The sequence below is a fragment of the Oncorhynchus mykiss genome, chromosome 22 (genome assembly GCF_013265735.2).
Source record: "Oncorhynchus mykiss isolate Arlee chromosome 22, USDA_OmykA_1.1, whole genome shotgun sequence".
Lineage (NCBI taxonomy): Eukaryota > Metazoa > Chordata > Actinopteri > Salmoniformes > Salmonidae > Oncorhynchus > Oncorhynchus mykiss.
Window position 1 is genome coordinate 31,648,453 of NC_048586.1, and position 24,277 is coordinate 31,672,729.

A 24,277-nucleotide genomic window follows, 5' to 3' on the forward strand; every position below is an offset into this window, starting at 1 on the left:
CAATTTGTTGATGGGCCCTTGAGCAAGGTACTTAACCCTAATTGGCTCCAGGAGCACCGTACTACTATGGCTGATCCCCCCCCCCTTTTCACTGCACCTATCTGGTGTATGTGACAATAAAACATATTTTGAAAATGTATTTATACCAGCACTGAGTTGATGTGCAGGGGTACGAGTTAATTGAGGTAGCTATGTACATAATGGTAGGGGTAAAGTGACAAGGCAACAGGATAGATAATAGACTGTGAAAGCAGTGTATATGGTGAGTGTGTGTGGCATCAGTATTCATGTATGCGCATGGTGTGTGTGTGTGTGTGTGTGTGTGTGTTGGGGCGACAGTGCAAGCATGTGTGAGTGTGCTGAGCCGTACTCACCATTAGTGATGGGGGGAGAAAATCTATACAGTTACATATCAGAATATTTATTTTGACAATATCGCAATATTATTTTGGCTCTAGTTGGCTGTACCTGCACCAAGACTTCAGTATTATTTTCCTTCATAGTTTGTTCTCCATCTTATTTTTAAATAGGGAGCCAATTTATTTTCATTTAAATATTTTTTTTTTTTTAATGACTGATAAAAACTGTCTGTCTGCAGCAGACATGTGGCGGGCAATTGGTTTGAAACACCGAATTGCAATAAAATCACCGTATTGAATCGCAATACATATAGAATCGTGAGAATCGCAATAAATATAGAATCGTGAGAATCTCAATACATATAGAATCGTGAGAATCTCAATACATATAGAATCGTAAGAATCGCAATACATATCGTATAGGCACCAAAGTATTGTGATATCGTATTGTGAGGTCCCTGGCAATTCCCAGCCCTACTCACCACCCTCTGTAGCACCTTGCGGTCGAGTGCCTAGCAGTTGCCATACCAAGCGGTGATGCAGCCAGTCAAGATGCTCTCAATCGTGCAGCTGTAGAACATTTTGAGGATCTGAGGGCCCATGCCAAAATCTTTCCAGCCTCCTGACGGGGAAGAGGCCCTCTTCTGTCATGCCCTCTTCACAACTGTGTGGGTGTGTGTGTGGACCATGCTAATTCCTTAGTGATGTGGACCCCGAGAAACTTGAAGCTCTCGACCTGCTCCACTACTTCCCCATCGATGTGGATGGGGGCGTGTTCGGTCCTCCGTTTCCTTTAGTCCACGATAAGCTTTGTCTCGCCGAAGTTATTTCAAATAAATAATCAGAAATATTATGGATTTTAAACATTTAGGTGCATATAAGTGTCTCATCGGCTGAAAGCTTACATTCTTGTTAATCTAGCTGCACTGTACGATTTACAGTAGCTATTACAGCGAAACATGCCATGCAATTGTTTGAGGACGGCGCCCCACATCAAAATGTTGTTCCAACAGGCACAGGTTTCATACATTCACATACTGTATGTTCAATAGGAAACCGATTTTAGCAGGTGCGTAATGTCTTCATGGCACGCGCTAACACAAATTTCCAAGACTGTGTCCTTCTACTAAAACTGATATTTCTTATTTGTTTTTGAAGTTACAAGCCTTGAACATAGACTGCTGACACTCTGTGGAAGCCATCGGAATTGCATCCAGGGGGCTAATTTTCAATATGACATTTCTCTTGCATTTCTAAGAGGATGGTCTCTCAAAAAAAAATCTGTTTGGTTTTTCTTTGGATGTTCTCCTACCATATCTATTGTGTTATATTTTCCTACATTATTTTAACATTTCTACAAACTTCAAAGTGTTTTCTTTCCAATGGTACCAATTATATGCATATCCTGGCTTCAGGGCCTGAGCTACAGGAAGTTTACTTTGGACACGTCATCCAGGCAGGAAGTGGAGAAAAAGGGGCCTAGCCCTAAGAAGTTAAGTGAGAGGTTGTTATCCTGGCACCACACTGCCAGGTCTCTGATCTCATCCCCATAGGCTGCCTCATCGGGGTCTGTGATCAGTCCTACCACCATCGTGTCGTCAGCAAACTTGATGATGGTGTTGGAGTTACCAGTCATGAGTGACCAGGGAGTAAAGGATTGGACTAAGCACACACCTCTGAGGGGCCCCTGTGTTCATGGTGTTGTTACCTACCTGTCCCGTCAGGAAGTTCAGGATCCAGTTGCAGTGGGAGGTGTTCAGTCCCAGGGTCCTGAGCATGGTGATGAGCTTGGAGTGGACTATGGTGTTGAATGCTGAGCTGTAGTCAATTAACAACATTCATACATACATTTAAAGTCGGAAGTTAACATACATTTAGGTTGAACTAATTAAAACTCGTTTTACAACCACTCCACAAATGTCTTGTTAACAAACTATAGTTTTGCCAAGTTGGTTAGGACATCTACTTTGTGCATGACACAATCATTTTTCCAACAATTGTTTACAGATTATTTCACTTATAATTCACTGTATCACAATTCCAGTGGGTCAGAAGTTTACATACACTAAGTTGACTGTGACTTTAAACAGCTTGGAAAATTTCAGAAAATGATGTCATGGCTTTAGAAGCTTTTGATAGGCTAATTGACATCATTTCAGTCAATTGGAGGTACCTGTGGATGTATTTCAAGGCCTACGTTCAAACTCAGTGCCTCTTTGCGTTCTGTCTCCTAGAGATGAACGTAATTTGGTGCAAAAAGTGCAAATCAATCCCAGAACAACAGCAAAGGACCTTGTGAAGAGGCTGGAGGAAACATGTACAAAAGTATCTATTTCCACAGTAAAACGAGTCCTATATCGACATAACCTGAAAGGCCGCTCAGCAAGGAAGACGCCACTGCTCCAAAACCGTCATAAAGAAGCCAGACTACGGTTTGCAACTGCACATGGGGACAAAGATCTGACTTTTTGGAGAAATGTCCTCTGGTCTGATGAAACAAAAATTGAACTGTTTGGCAATAAGGACCATCGTTATGTTAGGAGGAAAAAGGGGGATGCTTGCAAGCCGAAGAACACCATTCCAACTGTGAAGCACGGGGGTGGCAGCATCATGTTGTGGGGGTGCTTTGCTGCAGAAGGGACTGGTGCACTTCACAAAATAGATAGCATTATGAGGATGGAAAATTACGTGGATATATTGAAGAAACATATCAAGACATCAGTCAGGAAGTTAAAGCTTGGTCGCAAATGGGTCTTCTAAATGGACAATGACCCCAAGCATACTTCCAAAGTTGTGGCAAAAAGGTTTAAGGACAACAAAGTCCTCACCTCAATCCTATAGAACATTTGTGGGCAGAACTGAAAAAGCTTGTGCGAACAAGGAGGCCTACAAACCTGACTCAGTTACACCAGCTCTGTCAGGAGGAATGGGCCAAAATTCCCCCAACTTATTGTGGGAAGCTTGTGGAAGGCTACCCAAAACATTTGACCCAAGTTAAACAATTTAAAGGCAATGCTAGCAAATACTAATTGAATGTATATAAACTTCTGACCCACTGGGAATGTGATGAAAGAAATAAAAGCTGAAATAAATAATTCTCTCTACTATTTTTCTGACATTTCACATTCTTAAAGTAAAGTGGTGATCCTAACTGACCTAAGACAGAGAATGTTTACTAGGATTAAATGTCAGGAATTGTGAAAAACTGAGTTTAAATGTATTTGCCTAAGGTGTATGTGAACTTCCGACTTCAACTGTCGGTATTCCTTTCGTCCAGGTAGGTGAGGGCAGTGTGGAGGTCAATAGAGATTGGGCCATCTGTTGGTCTGTTGGGGTGGTATGTGATTTGGAGATGGTGCAGACCACAGAGATGTTGAACAGATAATCTGGTCAGAAGGAATGGTCTTGACTGGATCAAAGAGGACAGTAAAAGGCTTTATTATGTTTAGGCTTCTGTATGTTGCTAAGCCCCTGGCTACAGCAGAGACTAAATGGCATGTAAAATATGCCACTTCATTTCTCAAATGCCTCTTATTACATGATAGGCACCTGAGGAAACAAGATCAACTCACAATTTAGAACACAAGATTAGTTAAATTATTAAATCACAATTTAGATTGACACACATAGCATTTGTTTTTTCGAAATGTAATTGTATTTTTTTCACTCTGGCCTAGATATCTTTAGGTCAGGATCAGTTCCTAAGAGAGGGATATGATTTCTTTGGCCAGTTCAGTTGTGGGTAGTCAGATGTTGAAGTGAGATGTATAAATAACCTGTCATCCCCAAATCCCTGAGACAGTTCTAGGCTCATCAGAAACCTCAGTCCCCACTACTGGTCAGCCTGGACAGCCTAGTCCCAGTTTTCTGAGTTTAATTACCCCACAGAGGTTTTTGGTAGTGTCTAAAGAAAGTCTCATTTATTTTAGTCTAGAACAGAGTCCTATTTTGAAACATTAAAATGTATTATGGAATAGAATCTATGCAGTATGTCCAAGCTTGAAAACCAATGAGGATAATTGGGATTTCAGTTTACTTCATGAATAAACAACTACAATCCCTTTTTATAACACACATATAACACTATTGTCAGCATAAATCTAAGGCTTGAGGTTTGAGGCTTCATGGCTAATGCAACATGAGCATGTGTAGGCTACATAGAAGTTGAAATATGAGCATGTGTGCAGTCGTGGCCAAAAGTTTTGAGAATTACACAAATATACATTTTCTCAAAGTCTGCTGCCTCAGTTTGTATTATGGCAATTTGCATATACTCCAGAATGTTATGAAGAGTGATCAGATGAATTGCAATTAATTGCAAAGTCCCTCTTTGCCATGCAAATGAACTGAATCCACAAAAAACATTTCCAATGCATTTCAGCCCTGCCACAAAAGGACCAGGTGACATCATGTCAGTGATTCTCTCGTTAACACAGGTGTGAGTTTTGACGAGGACAAGGCTGGAGATCACTCTGTCATGCTGATTGAGTTCGAATAACAGACTTGAAGCTTCAAAAGGAGGGTGGTGCTTGGAATCATTGTTCTTCCTCTGTCAACCATGGTTACCTGCAAGGAAACACGTGCCGTCATCATTGTTTTGCACAAAAAGGGCTTCACAGGCAAGGATATTGCTGCCAGTAAGATTGCACATAAATCAACCGTTTATCGGATCATCAAGAACTTCAAGGAGAGCGGTTCTATTGTTGTGAAGAAGGCTTCAGGGCGCCCAAGAAAGTCTAGCAAGCCCTAGGACCGTCTCCTAAAGTTTATTCAGCTCCGGAATCTGGGCACCACCAGTACAGAGCTTGCTCAGGAATGGCAGCAGGCAGGTGTGAGTGCATCTGCACGCACAGTTAGGCGAAGACTTTTGGAGAAGCGATTAATAAATAATGGTACCAACACATCCTCCGAGAGCAACTTTTCCCAACCATCCAGGAACAGTTTGGTGACGAACAATGCCTTTCCCAGCATGATGGAGCACCTTGCCATAAGGCAAAAGTGATAATGAAGTAGCTTGGGAACAAAACATCGATATTTTGGGTCCATGGCCAGGAAACTCCCCAGACCTTAATCCCATTGAGAACTTGTGGTCAATCCTCAAGAGGCGGGTGAACAAACAAAACCCCACAAATTCTGACAAACTCCAAGCATTGAATATGCAAGAATGGGCTGCCATCAGTCAGTATGTGGCCCAGAAGTTAATTGACAGCATGCCAGGGCGGATTGCAGAGGTCTTGAAAAAGAAGGGTCAACACTGCAAATATTGACTTTGCATCAACTTCATGTAATTGTCAAAAGCATTTGACACTTATGAAATGCTTGTAATTATACTTCAGTATTCCATAGTAACATCTGACAAATATATCTGAAGACACTGAAGCAGCAAACTTTGTGGAAATTAATATTTGTGTCATTCTCAAAACTTTTGGCCACGACTGTAGGCTACATAGAGGTTGAAATATGAGCATGTGTAGGCTACATAGAGGTTGAAATATGAGCATGTGTAGGTTACATGGAGGTTGAAATATGAGCATGTGAAGGCTACATGGAGGTTGAAATATGAGCATGTGTAGGCTACATAGAGGTTGAAATAAGAGCATGTGTAGGCTACATAGAGGTTGAAATAAGAGCATGTGTAGGCTACATAGAGGTTGAAATAAGAGCATGTGTAGGCTACATAGAGGTTGAAATAAGAGCATGTGTAGGCTACATAGAGGTTGAAATAAGAGCATGTGTAGGCTACATGGAGGTTGAAATATGAGCATGTGAAGGCTACATGGAGGTTGAAATATGAGCATGTGTAGGCTACATAGAGGTTGAAATAAGAGCATGTGTAGGCTACATAGAGGTTGAAATAAGAGCATGTGTAGGCTACATAGAGGTTGAAATAAGAGCATGTGTAGGCTGCGTACATGTTCCGAGACCAAAGTTATTGACATTTTCAACAAGCCTTTGTTTTTCATCTGTAGTTTAGGATTGACAGGGAAACCCAACCCCATGCTGAGGTCCTATTGTTGTGTCTGCTATTGTCTTTGACTGGTGATGTATTTATCTGCTCCAGGCCACACTGCAGAGTCTATGTTTAGCCCATATTTTATGGGTCAGAGATCTCCAGAGATCTTATCTGAAAGATAGATAAACCTGTGGGGGCTCTCCCTGCTCTGCTGTATTTACAGTTTAATCCTGAGTACATTTTGGGAATACTCTAACATTAACAATGAGTGCTGAAAGCAGCCATTCAATTTGTGATATAATTTAGTATAGTCATATAATTGTGATGAAAAGTTGGATCTCATCATGCCTTTTAATCTGAACACAAAATACAATAAAACATGATAATGTGAGATTGATGGAATTCTTTCGGGGGCTTAATGTGGTGTCAAGCAACGCTCCATACAAGGGCCTCACTTGTTCCTGATACACAGTACCAGTCAAAAGTTTGGACACACCTACTCATTCAAGGGTTTTTCTTAATTTTTTAAAACTATTTTCTACATTGTAGAATAATAGTGAAGACATCAAAACTATGAAATAACACATATGGAATCAGGTAGTAACCAAAAAAGTGTTAAATAAAATATATTTTATATTTGGCATTCTCTCAACCAGCTATGTGAGGTAGTTACCTGGAATGCTTTCAATTAACAGGTGTGCCTTGTTAATTTGTGGAATTTCTTTCCTTAATGCATTTGTGACAAGGTAGGGGTAGTATACACAAGATAGCCCTATTTGGTAAAAGTCCATATTATGGCAAGAACAGCTCAAATAAGCAAAGAAAAACGACAGTCCATCATTACTTTAAGACATGAAGGTCAGTCAATCTGGAAAATATCAAGAACTTCAAGCGCAGTAGCAAAAACCATCAAGCGTTATGATGAAACTGTCTCTCATGAGGACTGCCACAGGAAAGGAAGACCCAGAGTTACCTCTGCTGCATGGGATAAGCTCATTAGAGTTAACTGCACCTCAGATTGCAGCCTAAATAAATGTGTCACAGAGTTCAAGTAACTGACACATCTCAACATCAACTGTTCAGAGGAGACTGCGTGAATCAGGCCTTCATGGTCAAATTGCTGCAGTGAAACCACTACTAAAGGACACCAATATGAAGAAGAGTCTTGCTTGGGCCAAGAAACACAAGCAATGGACATCAGACCGGTGGAAATCTGTCCTTTGGTCTGATGAGTCCAAATGTGAGATTTTTGGTTCCAACCGCCGTGTCTTTGTGTGATGCAGAGTAGGTGAATGGATAATCTCCGCATGTGTGGTACCCACGATGAAACATGGAGGAGGAGCTGTGATGGTGTGGGGTGCTTTGCTGGTGACACTGTCAGGGATGTATTTAGAATTCAAGGCACACTTAACCAACACGGCTACCACAGCATTCTTGAGCGTTACGCCATCCCATCTGGTTTGCGCTTAGTGGGACTATCATTTGTTTTTCAACAGGACAATGACCCAACACACCTCCAGGCTGTGTAAGGGCTATTTGACAAAGCAGGAGAGTGATGGAGTGCTGCATCAGATGACCTGGCCCCCCAATCACCCAACCTCAACCCAATTGAGATGGTTTGGGATGAGTTGGACTGCAGAGTGAAGGAAAAGCAGCCAAACTGTGCTCAGCATATGTGGGAACTCCTTCAAGACTGTTGGAAAAGCATTCCTGGTTGAGAGAATTCCAAGCGTGTGCAAAGCTGTCATCAAGGCAAAGGGTGGCTACTTGAAAAATCTAAAATGTAAAAATATACTTAGATTTTTTTTAAACACTTTTTTGGTTTCTAAATGATTCCATATGCGTTATTTCAATGTTTTGATGTCTTCACTATTATTCTACAATGTAGGAAATAGTCAAAATAAAGAAAAATCCTTGAATGAGTTGATGTGTCCAAACTTTTGACTGGCACTGTGTGTTAATATTTGCTTTACCCCAAAATGAATCTAATCAACTCAATCAAACAATGACAGGCACACTGGTCCATAGAAATACTGTAGAATTAGAACAGTTCTCACATATCTTATATCTCAAAACTTTTCTCTCCAGCCTGGCTTGTGTCTTTCTCTGTCGAACATGATTCTGATTTGAAACGATATGATAGGTACACCCCTTAATTTGGGGCACAGTGAGGAGCTCTCTAAAACGTAATTGCTGCCAGATGGAGACAAGATTCCCCCCAACACTGCTCCTGCTTGCAGCAGACAGGGGGCAAAGCATATCATGTACTGTAAATAATGTATTGTTAATGTATGGACACAACGCATCAATTCAAAACCCATTTTCAAACATGCATTTCATCTGATATCAAGAAATGACTCGGTTTTCGACAGTTTTGGATATATTACAAAGATATTCTCAGATTTGCCTTTTTTTTAACCATCTGTACATTACAGTAGATGTGTAAATATGAATCTGTTGGGTTCTTCTTCATTCAATGTGTTAATGTGTGATCAACAACAATGGCTGCTACAAGACAAAGAGCAGTTTAAGGAGAATAACAACGTGTTTTAGAGATAACTAAGACATAGTTATCTCTAAAGCATGTTTTTCTCCTCAGATTAAACTTCTCTTTGTCTTATTTCAGATGTAGCTGCTGTTGTTTCGTATAGCAGAGTGCTCTGAGTCCCAGATGAGTTTGTTGTGTTGACAAGTGTCCAAGCATAGGCAGTCTGTGCCAGGTCAGTGTAACGCTCTTCTTTCCCCCCATGTTGTGTGGGCCATGTGGTTCACAGTGTGGTGCCTAGGATCATATTTTCCACCTGTGCCTTCGGTGGTCTGCCTGCGCGCGCGCGCACACACACACACACACACACACAATTTTTATATTGCTGTTTTGAAGTCCCCAGGAAGCAAACAGAGCAGACGACAGGGTCTGTTTGCACCCTTTGTGCAATTAGACTGTGACATTGTCAGTCCCAAATGGCACCCTATTCCCTATTTGGTGCACTATTTTCGACAAGGCCCATTGGGCTCTGGTCAAAAGTAGTTCACTATATAGGGAATAGTATGCCATTTGGGACGCATACCCTGTCTATCTGTCCCTCTTGTAATATGGAGGGGTCACACACATTCTGAACCCTCACTGTGGTTACTGTACTCACTGTACCATTCAGCTAATTAATTTCGACTGTCATAATTTGTGGCGCAAGTATGACTACAAATTAGTCCTCTCAATCTGTCACTTACTCTTCCAACAATCATGATGTATAGTGTTGATTCGGCTGAGGAAACTACAGGATAGTATTTTCTGGCAAATGCAGTCCATCAATGTATTTTGTTTTTATCAATCAAAGCATTTCTACACACACACACACACCTGTCTAACACCAACCTCTCAGGTGTTACTGAGTGAACGGCACAGGTTGTAACATAATGACTAGATGTTGATAGTAGTGAGTAATCCTTTGTATCGTCCCACCCAAAATCTATTTTTTAGAGCGAGAGAGAGAGAGAGGGGAAAATGCACCCGTCTGTTTTAATTTTCAGTAGTGATGCAGCTTCTTCTATCACAGTCACTTAAGATAGATAAAACCTGAATTTTAAAAAAGCATCAAAAATATTCCCATCCTCTATAGTCTAGAACATTATATATTATTGAATTGCAATTTAATGCTATGACTTGGAAATGATGAAGGATGATCCATTAAGGACTACATTTGCATCCCATACAAACCAAATCCACCCTTAACTCTTCCTAATTAGTTTCACAGATTCAAGTGCCAAAACCCTAAATAACTCAAACCAGGTTCCAAACATCTCTCAGCCAGCCAACTTTGTTAATGTGAATATGGGCCTGAATGAAGGCATGAGCAGCCCTTTCTGTATGGAGTGAATCTTTATAGGCAGAGCAGAGTAGCACCTGAAAGATTGGACATGTGCAGAAACTGCAAACACAATTAGCGTCAAGCGGATGAGTCCCCCTATAATCCTGTTTACTGTCTGAATCAGGCAGATGTGCCAAGATTGATTCAGACAGGACAGGGTGCCAGCACCAGCTTACTGTAATGTTGGAGGTGAGGGAGGGTAGTTTTGGGACAGGGGGAAAATCATAAGCCGAACCCTCCCTCTCCCCGCTTTACCAAAACGACCTCCCTTCCTTTAGTGCCTTTTCCCCTGTGCATCACTGTATTGTTGGAGGGGAGAGTGCGAAGGAGGTGGGTGAGGAGGTACACTCTTCCCTCCCCTTTCCCAAAACAATTCACCTACCCCTCTACCCCTCCTTCTCTCAGTGGCTTTTACCCCTGTAGGTATATCACTGTTGTTAACACAGCCCTGTTTGTCATTTGGTCCCTGTCTCCAGCCAGCTCTCTCTGTCAGTCGGGGGAGATTATCTTTATTCCCTCTAATTAAATTGACTTGGTTCTTTTTGCAGCCACCAACAATCGAGTGAGATGGAGAAGTTAGATAAATATAATGATATTGAGGAGTTAGAGGAGGAGAAAAAGCCTGAGTATAGCAGACCTGGGTTCAAATAGGCTACTATATGAAATCATTTCAACAAGTACTTTATATTGAGCTGCATCACCCCCTTTTGCCCTCAGAACAGCCTCAATTAGTTGGGGAATGGAATTTACAAGGTGTCAAAAGTGTTCCACAGGGATGCTGGCCCATGTTGACTCCAATGCTTCCCACAGTTGTGTTAAGTTGGCTGGATGTTCTTTGGGAGGAGGACCATTTTTGATACACACGGGAAGCTGTTGAGCGTGAAAAACCCAGCAGTGTCGCAGTTCTTGACATAAACTGGTGTGCCTGGAACCTACTACCATACCCCTGTTCAAAGGCACTTAAATATTTTGTCTTGCCCCTTCACCCTCTGAATGGAACACATACACAATCCATGTCTAAAATGTCTCAAGGCTTAAAAATCCTTCAATAACCTGTCTCCTCTCCTTCATCTACACTGATTTTAAAGTGGATTTAACAAGTGACATCAATAAGGAATCATAGTTTTCACCTGGATTCACCTGGTCAGCCTATGTCATGGAAAGAGCAGGTGTTCTTAATGTTTTGTACACATTGTATGTACTTTCATTGAACTCACCTGGTGTATTGGAACCAATAGAATAGTCCCACAACTGCAAACCCCGCCCATCTGGCACTTCAGGCAGGCTAGAGCAAATGCTCATGGTATTAGTATTTGAACCCAAGTCTGAATGAAGCCTGAATACCAGGAACAGATGGTGGCAGCCGGTGTGTCCCGCTCCTCACTGCTCCGTTCAGTAATGTGAGAGGATAGATGGTAGTTAATGTTCTGAAACACTGTCTGAGGAGCAGGCTGGGGCCGGGGCTTGGGATTTTACTAATGAAGAAAGGGTTTCACATGATGGGAGACGGACTCATTTAGGGAAGAAAGGGAATGACAGTCAGGACAGGCCAGCCTTCTTGGACAAAGATTTCAGAGCTGTTAAATTGTGTCTGATTGTCCTCAGCAGGAGCGCCACAGAGAACAAGACACTAAAGATATAACGACTCAGGACAAGACCCAGATGTAGACACAGGAGGCGGACAGTTTTAATCTCAGATATTTATTATAAAAACAGGAGGCAAGCAAATGGCAGGTCAAGGGCAGGCAGAGGTCAGTAATCTGAGGCAGAGTCAATCAGAGACAGAACGGCAGGCAGGGTCAGGGCAGGCAGAATGGTCAGAACCGGGAAGACTAGAAAACAAAACTAGAGAAACAGGAAAAACGGGAAACACGCTGGAACTACTTGACAGTACAAGACTAACTGGCACAGACAAACAGAAAACACAGGTATAAATACACAGGAGATAATGGGGACAAATGGGAGACACCTGGTGGGGGGTGGAGACAAGCACAAGACAGGTGAAACAGATCAGGGTGTGATAGTAACCCCCCCCTCCCCCCCTCCCCCTATGGGCACCACCTGGCGTGGGGACCCTGATATCCCAAGGAACACTCAAAGGGGCGAGAGGCCACTGGCCGAGCAGGGAAGGGTGTTTGCGGGCGTATTCCACCCACACGAGTTGCTGGCTCCAGATGGTGGGATTGTCGGAGACGAGGCAACGAAGAGCCGTCTGCAGGTCCTTATTGTCTTGCTCTGACTGGCTGTTAGACTGGTGTTGGAAGCCAGAGGGCAGGCTGGCCGGATATATGAGACCTGGGGCGGTGAGGAACATGGAGTGGTTGAAGGAGGCCCGCCGAAGCTTGCCGCAGAGTCTTATTCTGCGCACACACAGTGCAGGCGGCGATGAACTCGGAGACATCAGGAACCATGGTGGGCCACCAAAAACGTTGTTGGACGAAGGCCAAAGTCCGACGGGAGCCAGGATGGCAGGTGAGTCTAGAGGAATGGGCCCATTCCAGGACCGGAGAATGGACAGAGTCCGGGAAAAACATCTGTTTAGCCGGGCTCACCCCTGGGACCCGGCTCTCTATACCCCACATGAGTGCAGCCCCCAGACACGAGGTAGGGAGGATGGTCTCGGGGTCAGACGGTGTGGCAGCGGGGCTATACAGGCATGAGAGCGAATCAGGTTTGATATTATTGGACCCAGGGTGGTAGGAGATAGTGAAATTAAAACAAGTGAATAACAGGGCCCATCAAGCCTGCCTTGGGTTGAGGCGTTTGAAGGTGCGGAGATATTCCAGGTTCTTATGGTCAGTCCACACTAGGAATGGATGTTCCGACCCCTCTAACCAGTGCCTCCACTCTTCCAACTCCATCCATCAAGTATCTCTCGATTTCCCACATCATAGTTCCTCTCAGCGGGGTTAAGTCGATGGGAAAGTAAGGCGAGGGATGCAGCTTTTGGTCCTGGGCAGAACGCTGGGACAGGATGCCCCCCACTCCGACGTTGAGGCGTCGACCTCCTACACGAACTGACGGAACAGGGCCGGATGGAATAAGATGGGAGCTGTAGTGAATCGATGCTTGAGGTCCAAAAATAACCGGTCAGCTGCTGTAGACCACGTGAAAGGAACCTTGGGAGAGGTGAGTGCTGAGAGGGGGGAAGCCAGGGTGCTGTAAACCCGGATGAAGCTGCTGTAGAAATGAGCAAACCCTAGAAAACGTTGCAGCTGCACTCTGGATGTGGGTTGAGGCCAATCCACCACCACTCTAACATTGTCAGAATCCATCTGAATAAATTTCAGACAATGCATGTGGTAGAACGGGCTCCAACCCATGATAGATCCAAAAGCCCAGTTGAGCCACGAGCCATCAAAACCAGGTGATTTGATGATCAGGAACGGCATAGACTCACTGTGATTACCTGACACTCGCAGGTTGATAGGATCCGTATTGTGGGTAACTCTGCCAGTAGAACGCCCATCCAGCGCAGTAACGTCCATGGGAATAGAGAGGGGTTTTGTGGAGGTACCCAGCTCCGACACCATGGTGGAGTCCATAAAACTCTCGTCGGCCCCAGTCAATGAGCACCCGGAGAGATTTGGACCCGTCACCTCACAGCAGGATGGCATGAAGAGGGTTACGAGTAAGAAGAGAAGATGGGTATGAGTAAGAAGAGAAGAGGGTTATTAGTAAGGGGAGATTGGAAACTCCCCGTACGACTCACCAGCATACTCATCTGCTGATGAGCCTGGTCTTTTAATGGACAGGTAGATATCCAATGTTCTGTAGTACCACAATACAGATAGCGCTTGGTGCTCAGTCTGCGCAAGCGTTCAACAGGAGACAATCTAGCCCTGTCCAGTTGCATGGCCTCCGAAGGAAACGGGTCGACTGCCCTCTGTGATTCCCGAGGGAACTCGGGTGAAGTCGGATTCTCCCAGCCATCTAGACTTTGGGAACTTCCGTGATTCTTCGGAGGCGAGGTGGGAATCGTGAACGAGCGAGTGTGACCAGGAACAGACCTCCTCTACCTCCTACGTTCCCGAAGCCGGCAATCGATCTGTAGGGTCAAGGCTATGAGTGAGTCGTGGTCTATGGGCAGCTCCCGGGCTGCGAGCTTCAACCACCTCCGATAATCCATGCAGGAACGTGTCAAACAGGAATTCCGGGTTCCAGATACTTTCGGTGGCAAAAGTGCGAAAATCCAGAGTCCTGTGATGTCACGCTCTCTGTCAACACATTAGGAGTAGAACTTAAACACTTAACTTTTAAACCTATGGATAAGAGCGCCTGCATAAATGTAAATGTAAACCTATTATCTCTCAGAACTAGGCTAAGTTGTTTGTTCGCGCATAGGCCAAAGCATTTATGGCAGCATCCTAGTAAAGGGCTCCTGCAATATTTGCAATACAATATTTAGCTATATCATATTCTTTCTTCCTGTGTATCTCCAGGTCAATCGGAGATGCTGAGGTGTAAAGAGTACATGGAGCTGAAGGATGTGTTTGTTCCTTAGCTTTTATATACGCTGCTTGTAGCATATAATATCTGTCTCTGTGTTCCAGGTCAGTCCGAAACTCTGAGGAGGACAGAGTACGTGGAGCTGAAGGATGTGTTTGGAGTGAAGGTGAAGAGACGTCGTTCTGCGGGCCAGGAGACAGGGGGCACTCTCCTGGGCATCACTCTGTTCCAGTGTAAGAAGAAGGGACCCAAGCTGAAGGACCATGCCATTCACTTCAACAACATGAGCGTGGACCACTGTGAGATCTGGTTTAAAAAACTTAAGGAGATACTCAGTGGTAAGTGTCAGTGTCCTTCATAAAAAATACTTTAAACACAGACTGATTTCTCTGACAAAGGTTGAGCCTAGTTCTAGACTCAATGGTGATTCTGCTTTTTAGTCTAAGGCTAGGCTTAATCTGGGTCAGGTAAACCCATACAGTATATGGTATGACTGAGTAGTGCATTTTTATGTGGACTGAACCTATGGCCCCAAACTCAATTGTACTACTCCAAGTGGGCCATGGTTTTGACAAATATTTGAACACCAAACATATCAAGCTGTTTATGTTGGACAGCAATTTGCATTGATTTTGTTAAGTGCAACAGCCCACAATGATTTTGAGGCAGGCTCATATATTTGGTCCCTTAAAGTTCACTGGTAATAAAGCTATGCATTATCGATCACTATAGTCATTAGGATATCACAGTCTTTTTACAGGTTGTCACACAAATACAGTCTCCAATATCTTCCTATCGTGATTTTTTACAGCTTATTTTAAGCAGCAAGTGAAAAAGATTTACACAGATGTTTTGGTAAAACCTGTGTGGAAATTCAAACCATGAAATATAAAAAAGCAGCACTGGAAGTGTCCTGGACATTTGTGTTGCAAGATATGTCATACAACTTAGTGACATATTACCAGACCGGATAAGCTCCCATGTGTTCCAAGCATAGAGATCACATGCTCGGGTTAACACAACACCTCCCAACAATTGGTCACTTTATATCATGCTAACAAACAAGAGGACTGGAAAGGCTCCTTAAGAATTTGTTGACGAAACCTGAGATACCTTTTCTAAAAGGATGGAACCATTCCAACAGCAGTTAGTAGTTACAGAGGCACCAGAGCCAGCATTATATCTGAATATGAGTTCAATATAAGGCTTAGAGTGGCACCACCACCCCTATGTGGTTATTGGCTCTCAGAGTGTCTCCAGGAAGAGACCTCCCATGATGGGGACACCTGTCTCTGAGGGCCATGCTGGGCTGCCCTGGTCCTGACAGCCTGTCTCCCTGTCTCCCCCCATCAGCTCCGTAGAACGACAGATAATTACTAACTACAGGGTGGCCACCATCAACCTGTTCTTCAGGCCCTAGTGGCCAACACCTCCTCATTCCACCCTCCCTCCTCCTCTCTTCCACCCTCCCATTGCCTCCTCTCTCCCACTCGCCTCCTCTCTCCTACCCTCCTCCTCCTTATCCACTACTCCTCCTACCACCTCATCTCCTTCTTTCCCACCCTACTCCTCCTCTCTCCCACCCTCCTCCTACTCTTCAGGCAATGCCATGGCCGTCACACAAAAAAGTGGCCATTACCAACACCTCTTAATGAATCTACTACATGCTGCCTCCTCAGACATAATATCCTTGACAATTTAATGTCAACCCCAGACATTTTGACTAATATACAGTGTGTGCATAGAATGTATGTTGGAGTCTGACTGTTTCTGTAAGTGAGAAACCTGGTTTAGAGATAGCCCTACCAGGTGTAGCTTAGACAACCTAGACAGCCCCAGTTAGTGACACTGTCAGTCTGTGCATAATAAAACCATCTCTCCTTTCACAAGCCTGTCTTCTCCTCTCTGAAGCTCTGTTCCGTCTTCCCTGTTCTGTTCTGTTCCTCAGGCAAAACAAGAATGTGCCCCAAATGGCACCCTATGTCCTATATAGTTCACTACTTTTGACTAGAACCCCATGGGCCCAGTTCAAAAGTAGTGCACTACATTACCTATGAAAGAGGGTTCTATTTGGGATGTAGTGCAACTTTGGCACAGCCAACTTTTAAAGCTGTACCTCTCTCAGCCTGAAGAAGATCCAAATCCTTGGCTAAATTCCAAATGGGACCCTATTCTATATATAGTGAACTACTTTTGACCAAGACCCATAGGCCTCTGGTCAAAAGGAAGTGCACTATGTTGGGAATAGGGTGCCATTTGGGATGCGGCCATTTGGGATGCAGGCTTTGGGTTTTTGTGTGAGAGGACTGCGAGTACTTTAACATGAATAAATTAACATAATTAAAACAACATGTCGGGAGGCAGCCTACAGGACACTGAATAAGCTAAAAAAATATTCTAGATTGTCTGCTATTAAAAACAACAATTTGATATTAGCTGGCATTTTTTGGTTAGGAATATGCAGAATAGATCATTTTATGAAACTAAGCCTGGGCACCTGTTAAAAAAGCCTCATTGTACAGAATAGTTTTCACCAAATCTATTTCCAATTCAGCTTTTGATGTAAGACAGTGGCAGTGTATTTGCACTACTACAGTATATATTAAATGATATCAACAAGAGACTGGTTATTGGGAGGCAGGTAGCCTAGTGGTTAGAGCGTTGGGCCAGTAACCGAAAGGTCGCTGGTTTGAATACCCGAGCCGACAAGGTGAAAAATCAGCTAATGTGCCCATGAGCAAGGCACTTAACCCTAATTAGCTCCAGGGGCGCCGTACTTCTATGACTGACTCTGTAAAACAACACATTTCACTGCACCTATCCGGTGTATGAGTGAATATGGTTAAACCTGACAAAGATCCACTGTGGCTCAAAACATTGTCGCTATTAAAGCGTGGTGTTTGAAGCATAATGCAGAGGCCTTAGCCTTCACCTGGCGTTATGTAAGTAGGTAAGTAAATTAGGAAAATAACAGACCTTTTTGTCCTTATCAACAAGAGGTACAGTGTCTTGCGAAAGTATTCGGCCCCCTTGAACTTTGCGACCTTTTGACACATTTCAGGCTTCAAACATAAAGATATAAAACTGCATTTTTTTTTGTGTAGAATCAACAACAAGTGGGACACAATCATGAAGTGGAATGACATTTATTTGATATTTCAAACTTTTTTAACAAATCAAAAACTGAAAAATTGGGCGTGCAAAATTATTCAGACCCTTTACTTTCAGTGCAGCAAACTCTCTCCAGAAGTTCAGTGAGGATCTCTGAATGATCCAATGTTGACCTAAATGACTAATGATGATAACTACAATCCACCTGTGTGTAATCAAGTCTCCGTATAAATGCACCTGCACTGTGATAGTCTCAGAGGTCCGTTAAAAGCGCAGAGAGCATCATGAAGAACAAGGAACACACCAGTCAGGTCCAAGATACTGTTGTGAAGAAGTTTAAAGCCGGATTTGGATACAAAAAGATTTCCCAAGTTTTAAACATCCCAAGGAGCACTGTGCAAGCGATAATATTGAAATGGAAGGAGTATCAGACCACTGCAAATCTACCAAGACCTGGCCGTCCCTAAACTTTCAGCTCATACAAGGAGAAGACTGATCAGAGATGCAACCAAGAGGCCCATGATCACTCTGGATGAACTGCAGAGATTTACAGCTGAGGTGGGAGACTCTGTCCATAGGACAACAATCAGTCGTATATTGCACAAATCTGGCCTTTATGGAAGAGTGGCAAGAAGAAAGCCATTTCTTAAAGATATCCATAAAAAGTGTTGTTTAAAGTTTGCCACAAGCCACCTGGGAGACACACCAAACATGTGGAAGAAGATGCTCTGGTCAGATGAAACCAAAATTGAACTTTTTGGCAACAATGCAAAACGTTATGTTTGGCGTAAAAGCAACACAGCTCATCACCCTGAACACACCATCCCCACTGTCAAACATGGTGGTGGCAGCATCATGGTTTGGGCCTGCTTTTCTTCAGCAGGGACAGGGAAGATGGTTAAAATTGATGGGAAGATGGATGGAGCCAAATACAGGACCATTCTGGAAGAAAACCTGATGGAGTCTGCAAAAGACCTGAGACTGGGACGGAGATTTGTCTTCCAACAAGACAATGATCCAAAACATAAAGCAAAATCTACAATGGAATGGTTCAAAAATAAACATATCCAGGTGTTAGAATGGCCAAGTCAAAGTCCAGACCTGAATCCAATCGAGAATCTGTGGAAAGAACTGAAAACTGCTGTTCACAAATGCTCTCCATCCAACCTCACTGAGCTCGAGCTGTTTTGCAAGGAGGAATGGGAAAAAATGTCAGTCTCTCGATGTGCAAAACTGATAGAGACATACCCCAAGCGACTTACAGCTGTAATCGCAGCAAAAGGTGGCGCTACAAAGTATTAACTTAAGGGAGCTGAATAATTTTGCACGCCCAATTTTTCAGTTTTTGATTTGTTAAAAAAGTTTGAAATATCCAATAAATGTCGTTCCACTTCATGATTGTGTCCCACTTGTTGTTGATTCTTCACAAAAAAATACAGTTTTATATCTTTATGTTTGAAGCCTGAAATGTGGCAAAAGGTCGCAAAGTTCAAGGGGGCCGAATACTTTCGCAAGGCACTGTATATAATCTTATATAAGATCCAATAATAGCCTCATGAATCATTCATATATTCATATAGGCTCTATACAAAGAGTTAAAACATAAAGGGCTAAAAACAATCCTCTCCATTCTGTTGTTAAACAACTTTGCTCGGGTGTTTTATGGAGCTCTTACACTACATCTTATCAAAAGACTTATTCCAATGCACATATGAATTCATTTTAGAGGACAATGGCCAGTGGATCAACTGGGATGACCTTTTAGTTGAACTCTGAGCTTTTTCCCTTCTCTCTCTCTTTTTGTCTTCTCCTTCTCGCTCTCTCTTTTCTTCCCCCTGAGGGCCTTTAGCGGCAACAACAATAAAGTTCAACTTGATGCAGGAGTGTGACCATCCACTTTGACAAGAGCACCAAGGCCACATTATCTGTCCGGAGAGGGGAGACGGCCTGGTGGCGATGCAGGCCTGGTTGGTCTGATTGACCTGCCCGATAGACGGACCACTAATCTGTGAATGAAAGGAGGCTTTAAAAATGCCATGGAGGCGATTGTAGGTCTACACAGTGTTGCGTGCTCGCACAAGGCCAAGGGTATCAGAAAGACACAGACATTCTGCCTTGTACAGGTGTTGCCATTGTTAGCTCTGGCCTCTCGCACACGTTGGTCTGTCTGTGACCGGGCTGGAGACATTATCACACGACTGATGGCTGGTTTAATCTGGTGGCTGACATCCTCAGCTGGACCACGTCACCTCATGTGTCAGACCACATCACATGGCTTGTCACTGCAATGGCCAAGGCAATGTCCCCATTTGATTTCCAGCGTTCAGAATCTGTTTCTAGGAAAGGAGAGAGAGGGGTTGATAATAAAGGCAAGGAGGGAGACGAGTTTCAGAGCAACACCTTTTGTGTTCAACTGTCAGCTGGGACACTCCCTCCATTGTGCAACGTTATTAGAGGCTCCCTGGGAAACGAGGGTGCAGGGATTCACCGTTCCCTCTGTAACAGGTGAGAGCTCCTGTAGTCCAGCGTGCCACAGTTGATATTCCCCCTAAGGGAGAAATGATTCAGCAGCACCGCTGACTTAACAACAGCACCGCTGACTTCACAATAAAACAAGATACATCATCCCCCAATGGAAAACAGAGCGAGAGAGAGGGAGAGCACAGTGCACTGTGTACCATTGTGTGAGGCTATCCAGGTATAATTGTAACAGGAAGTCATGTGTGCTGAGGCTCAAAGCGGCATGTGGCCCAAAGTAGTGCATTTGTCTCCCAGATGGATTATCTTGGCGAAGGAGAAATGCTCACTAACAGAAATGTAAACAAATTTGTGCACAAAATTTGAGAAAAATACACTTTTTGTGGAACATTTGTGGGAGGTTTTATTTCAGCTCTTGAAACATGGGACCACCACGTTATATGTTGTGTTTATATTTTTGTTCGGTATAAATAGTTTTATGACATATAACTTAATCTGTTTTATAAGAGTCCAGCATGTAGTCATATCCTGAGAATGATATTACTGTCTGTGTTGTGCTGTGCATGCTGGAGGACTGTATTAAGGACTTTACCCTGGTCCCCTGCCTGCTAGCTGACTGGAGGAGTGTATTATGTTACCTTGGTCCCTGCCTGCTAGCTGACTGGAGGAGTGTATTATGTTACCCTGGTCCCTGCCTGCTAGCTGACTGGAGGAGTGTATTATGTTACCTTGGTCCCTGCCTGCTAGCTGACTGGAGGAGTGTATTATGTTACCCTGGTCCCTGCCTGCTAGCTGACTGGAGGAGTGTATTCTGTTACCCTGGTCCCTGCCTGCTAGCTGACTGGAGGAGTGTATTATGTTACCCTGGTCCCCTGCCTGCTAGCTGACTGGAGGAGTGTATTATGTTACCCTGGACCCCTGCCTGCTAGCTGACTGGAGGAGTGTATTATGTTACCCTGGTCCCCTGCCTGCTAGCTGACTGGAGGAGTGTATTATGTTACCCTGGTCCCTGCCTGCTAGCTGACTGGAGGAGTGTATTATGTTACCCTGGACCCTGCCTGCTAGCTGACTGGAGGAGTGTATTATGTTACCCTGGTCCCCTGCCTGCTAGCTGACTGGAGGAGTGTATTATGTTACCCTGGACCCCTGCCTGCTAGCTGACTGGAGGAGTGTATTATGTTACCCTGGTCCCCTGCCTGCTAGCTGACTGGAGGAGTGTATTATGTTACCCTGGTCCATGCCTGCTAGCTGACTGGAGGAGTGTATTATGTTACCCTGGACCCCTGCCTGCTAGCTGACTGGAGGAGTGTATTATGTTACCCTGGTCCCTGCCTGCTAGCTGACTGGAGGAGTGCATTATGTTACCCTGGTCCATGCCTGCTAGCTGACTGGAGGAGTGTATTATGTTACACATTAACAGCCTTTCCATTAAGTCACCCTGTGTATCCATGGCGGCACTACCTTCTCTCCAGCACCTCTGAACAGATAGCAGTCCCTCGCTCAGCCTAGCTTAGTCCACCATGTTTTCTGTTGTTGGTCTTTGTGAACTTAGTTTGGTGAGGTGGGAAAACTTCCCAATGGGCGAGTCAAGTGAATTAGTTAGAGAGAAAGTGGATTGTGTGGATGTACTGGATGAATGGGTGGGTGAATGAACCAGTAAGGGATATACAGTAGGTGTTGTGGTGAAGGATACAGGACAAGGTGGATAAGGGAGTTAGTGATTGAGTGTTTTAATTGAATCATGGGAGACAGTTGTTGACTTAGAAGAGTAGGAGAGTTTTAAGTGTGTCACTGAATGACCATGTGAGTTACATCAAGGGAGAGCATGAGTGAATTGGAGTTTGTGTGTGCCTGTGTGTGCCTGTGTGTGCCTCTGTGTGCCTCTGTGTGCCTGTATTTGTGCTTCAGTGTGTGTGTTCTCTCATCATGGGAGAGTGGCTGTGTGTGTGTTTATAGCCGTCTGCTCCTGTCTCTCTCTGTGGAGGATGAAACAGAGCGTAGCAGATGCTCAACTCTGTACCAAAGGTATCACAGACATACAGTATTACTTTCACTGCATGGAGTACCAGTCCTGTCTCAGTGTATTCCCCACAGACTGTCTGCCTGCCTGTCTGCCTGCCTGTCTGCCTGCCTGTCTGCATGTCTGGCCTCATCTCTCTGTCACACCAAACCCTGTTATCTGTCATTGTTGAAGCACAGACCACATGTCATGTCTGACACACACGCTGTATTTCTAAAAGATAACATAGCAGCAGAGAAACACAGGTTTGTCACCTACAGTGAAAACACAGCAGCAGAGAAACACAGGTTCATCACCTACAGTGAAAACACAGCAGCAGAGAAACACAGGTTTGTCACCTACAGTGAAAACACAGCAGCAGAAGAACACAGGTTCATCACCTACAGTGAAAACACAGCAGCAGAGAAACACAGGTTCATCACCTACAGTGAAAACACAGCAGCAGAGAAACACAGGTTCATCACCTACAGTGAAAACACAGCAGCAGAGAAACACAGGTTCATCACCTACAGTGAAAACACAGCAGCAGAAGAACACAGGTTCATCACCTACAGTGAAAACACAGCAGCAGAGAAACACAGGTTCATCACCTACAGTGAAAACACAGCAGCAGAGAAACACAGGTTCGTCACCTACAGTGAAAACACAGCAGCAGAGAAACACAGGTTCGTCATCTACAGTGAAAACACAGCAGCAGAAGAACACAGGTTCGTCACCTACAGTGAAAACACAGCAGCAGAGAAACACAGGTTCATCACCTACAGTGAAAACACAGCAGCAGAAGAACACAGGTTCATCACCTACAGTGAAAACACAGCAGCAGAGAAACACAGGTTCTTCATCTACAGTGAAAACACAGCAGCAGAGGAACACAGGTTCATCACCTACAGTGAAAACACAGCAGCAGAAGAACACAGGTTCGTCACCTACAGTGAAAACACAGCAGCAGAGAAACACAGGTTCGTCACCTACAGTGAAAACACAGCAGCAGAGAAACACAGGTTCATCACCTACAGTGAAAACACAGCAGCAGAAGAACACAGGTTCGTCACCTACAGTGAAAACACAGCAGCAGAGAAACACAGGTTCATCACCTACAGTGAAAACACAGCAGCAGAGAAACACAGGTTCATCACCTACAGTGAAAACACAGCAGCAGAAGAACACAGGTTCGTCACCTACAGTGAAAACACAGCAGCAGAGAAACACAGGTTCGTCACCTACAGTGAAAACACAGCAGCAGAGAAACACAGGTTCATCACCTACAGTGAAAACACAGCAGCAGAAGAACACAGGTTCGTCACCTACAGTGAAAACACAGCAGCAGAGAAACACAGGTTCATCACCTACAGTGAAAACACAGCAGCAGAAGAACACAGGTTCATCACCTACAGTGAAAACACAGCAGCAGAAGAACACAGGTTCATCACCTACAGTGAAAACACAGCAGCAGAGAAACACAGGTTCATCACCTACAGTGAAAACACAGCAGCAGAAGAAAGGTTCATCACCTACAGTGAAAACACAGCAGCAGAGAAACACAGGTTCATCACCTACAGTGAAAACACAGCAGCAGAGAAACACAGGTTCATCACCTACAGTGAAAACACAGCAGCAGAGAAACACAGGTTCGTCACCTACAGTGAAAACACAGCAGCAGAGAAACACAGGTTCGTCATCTACAGTGAAAACACAGCAGCAGAAGAACACAGGTTCATCACCTACAGTGAAAACACAGCAGCAGAGAAACACAAGTTCATCACCTACAGTGAAAACACAGCAGCAGAGAAACACAGGTTCATCACCTACAGTGAAAACACAGCAGCAGAAGAACACAGGTTCGTCACCTACAGTGAAAACACAGCAGCAGAGAAACACAGGTTCATCACCTACAGTGAAAACACAGCAGCAGAGAAACACAGGTTCATCACCTACAGTGAAAACACAGCAGCAGAAGAACACAGGTTCGTCACCTACAGTGAAAACACAGCAGCAGAGAAACACAGGTTCGTCACCTACAGTGAAAACACAGCAGCAGAGA

General features: G+C 44.1%; 1 protein-coding gene across 2 annotated transcripts in view; it reads left to right on the plus strand.

Annotated features, from left to right (window-relative positions):
• The window catches only part of cerkl (ceramide kinase-like), a 92,545-nt gene that overhangs the window by 4,033 nt on the left and 64,235 nt on the right, over window positions 1-24,277 (plus strand). For both annotated transcript variants that reach the window (XR_005038821.1, XM_021579536.2), the window contains exon 2: window positions 14,732-14,965. Coding sequence is in view for 1 of the 2 variants with exons in the window: in XM_021579536.2 (XP_021435211.2) it covers window positions 14,732-14,965 (234 nt within the window). In the remaining variant the exon portion in view is untranslated. The remainder of the gene's footprint in view (window positions 1-14,731; window positions 14,966-24,277) is intronic.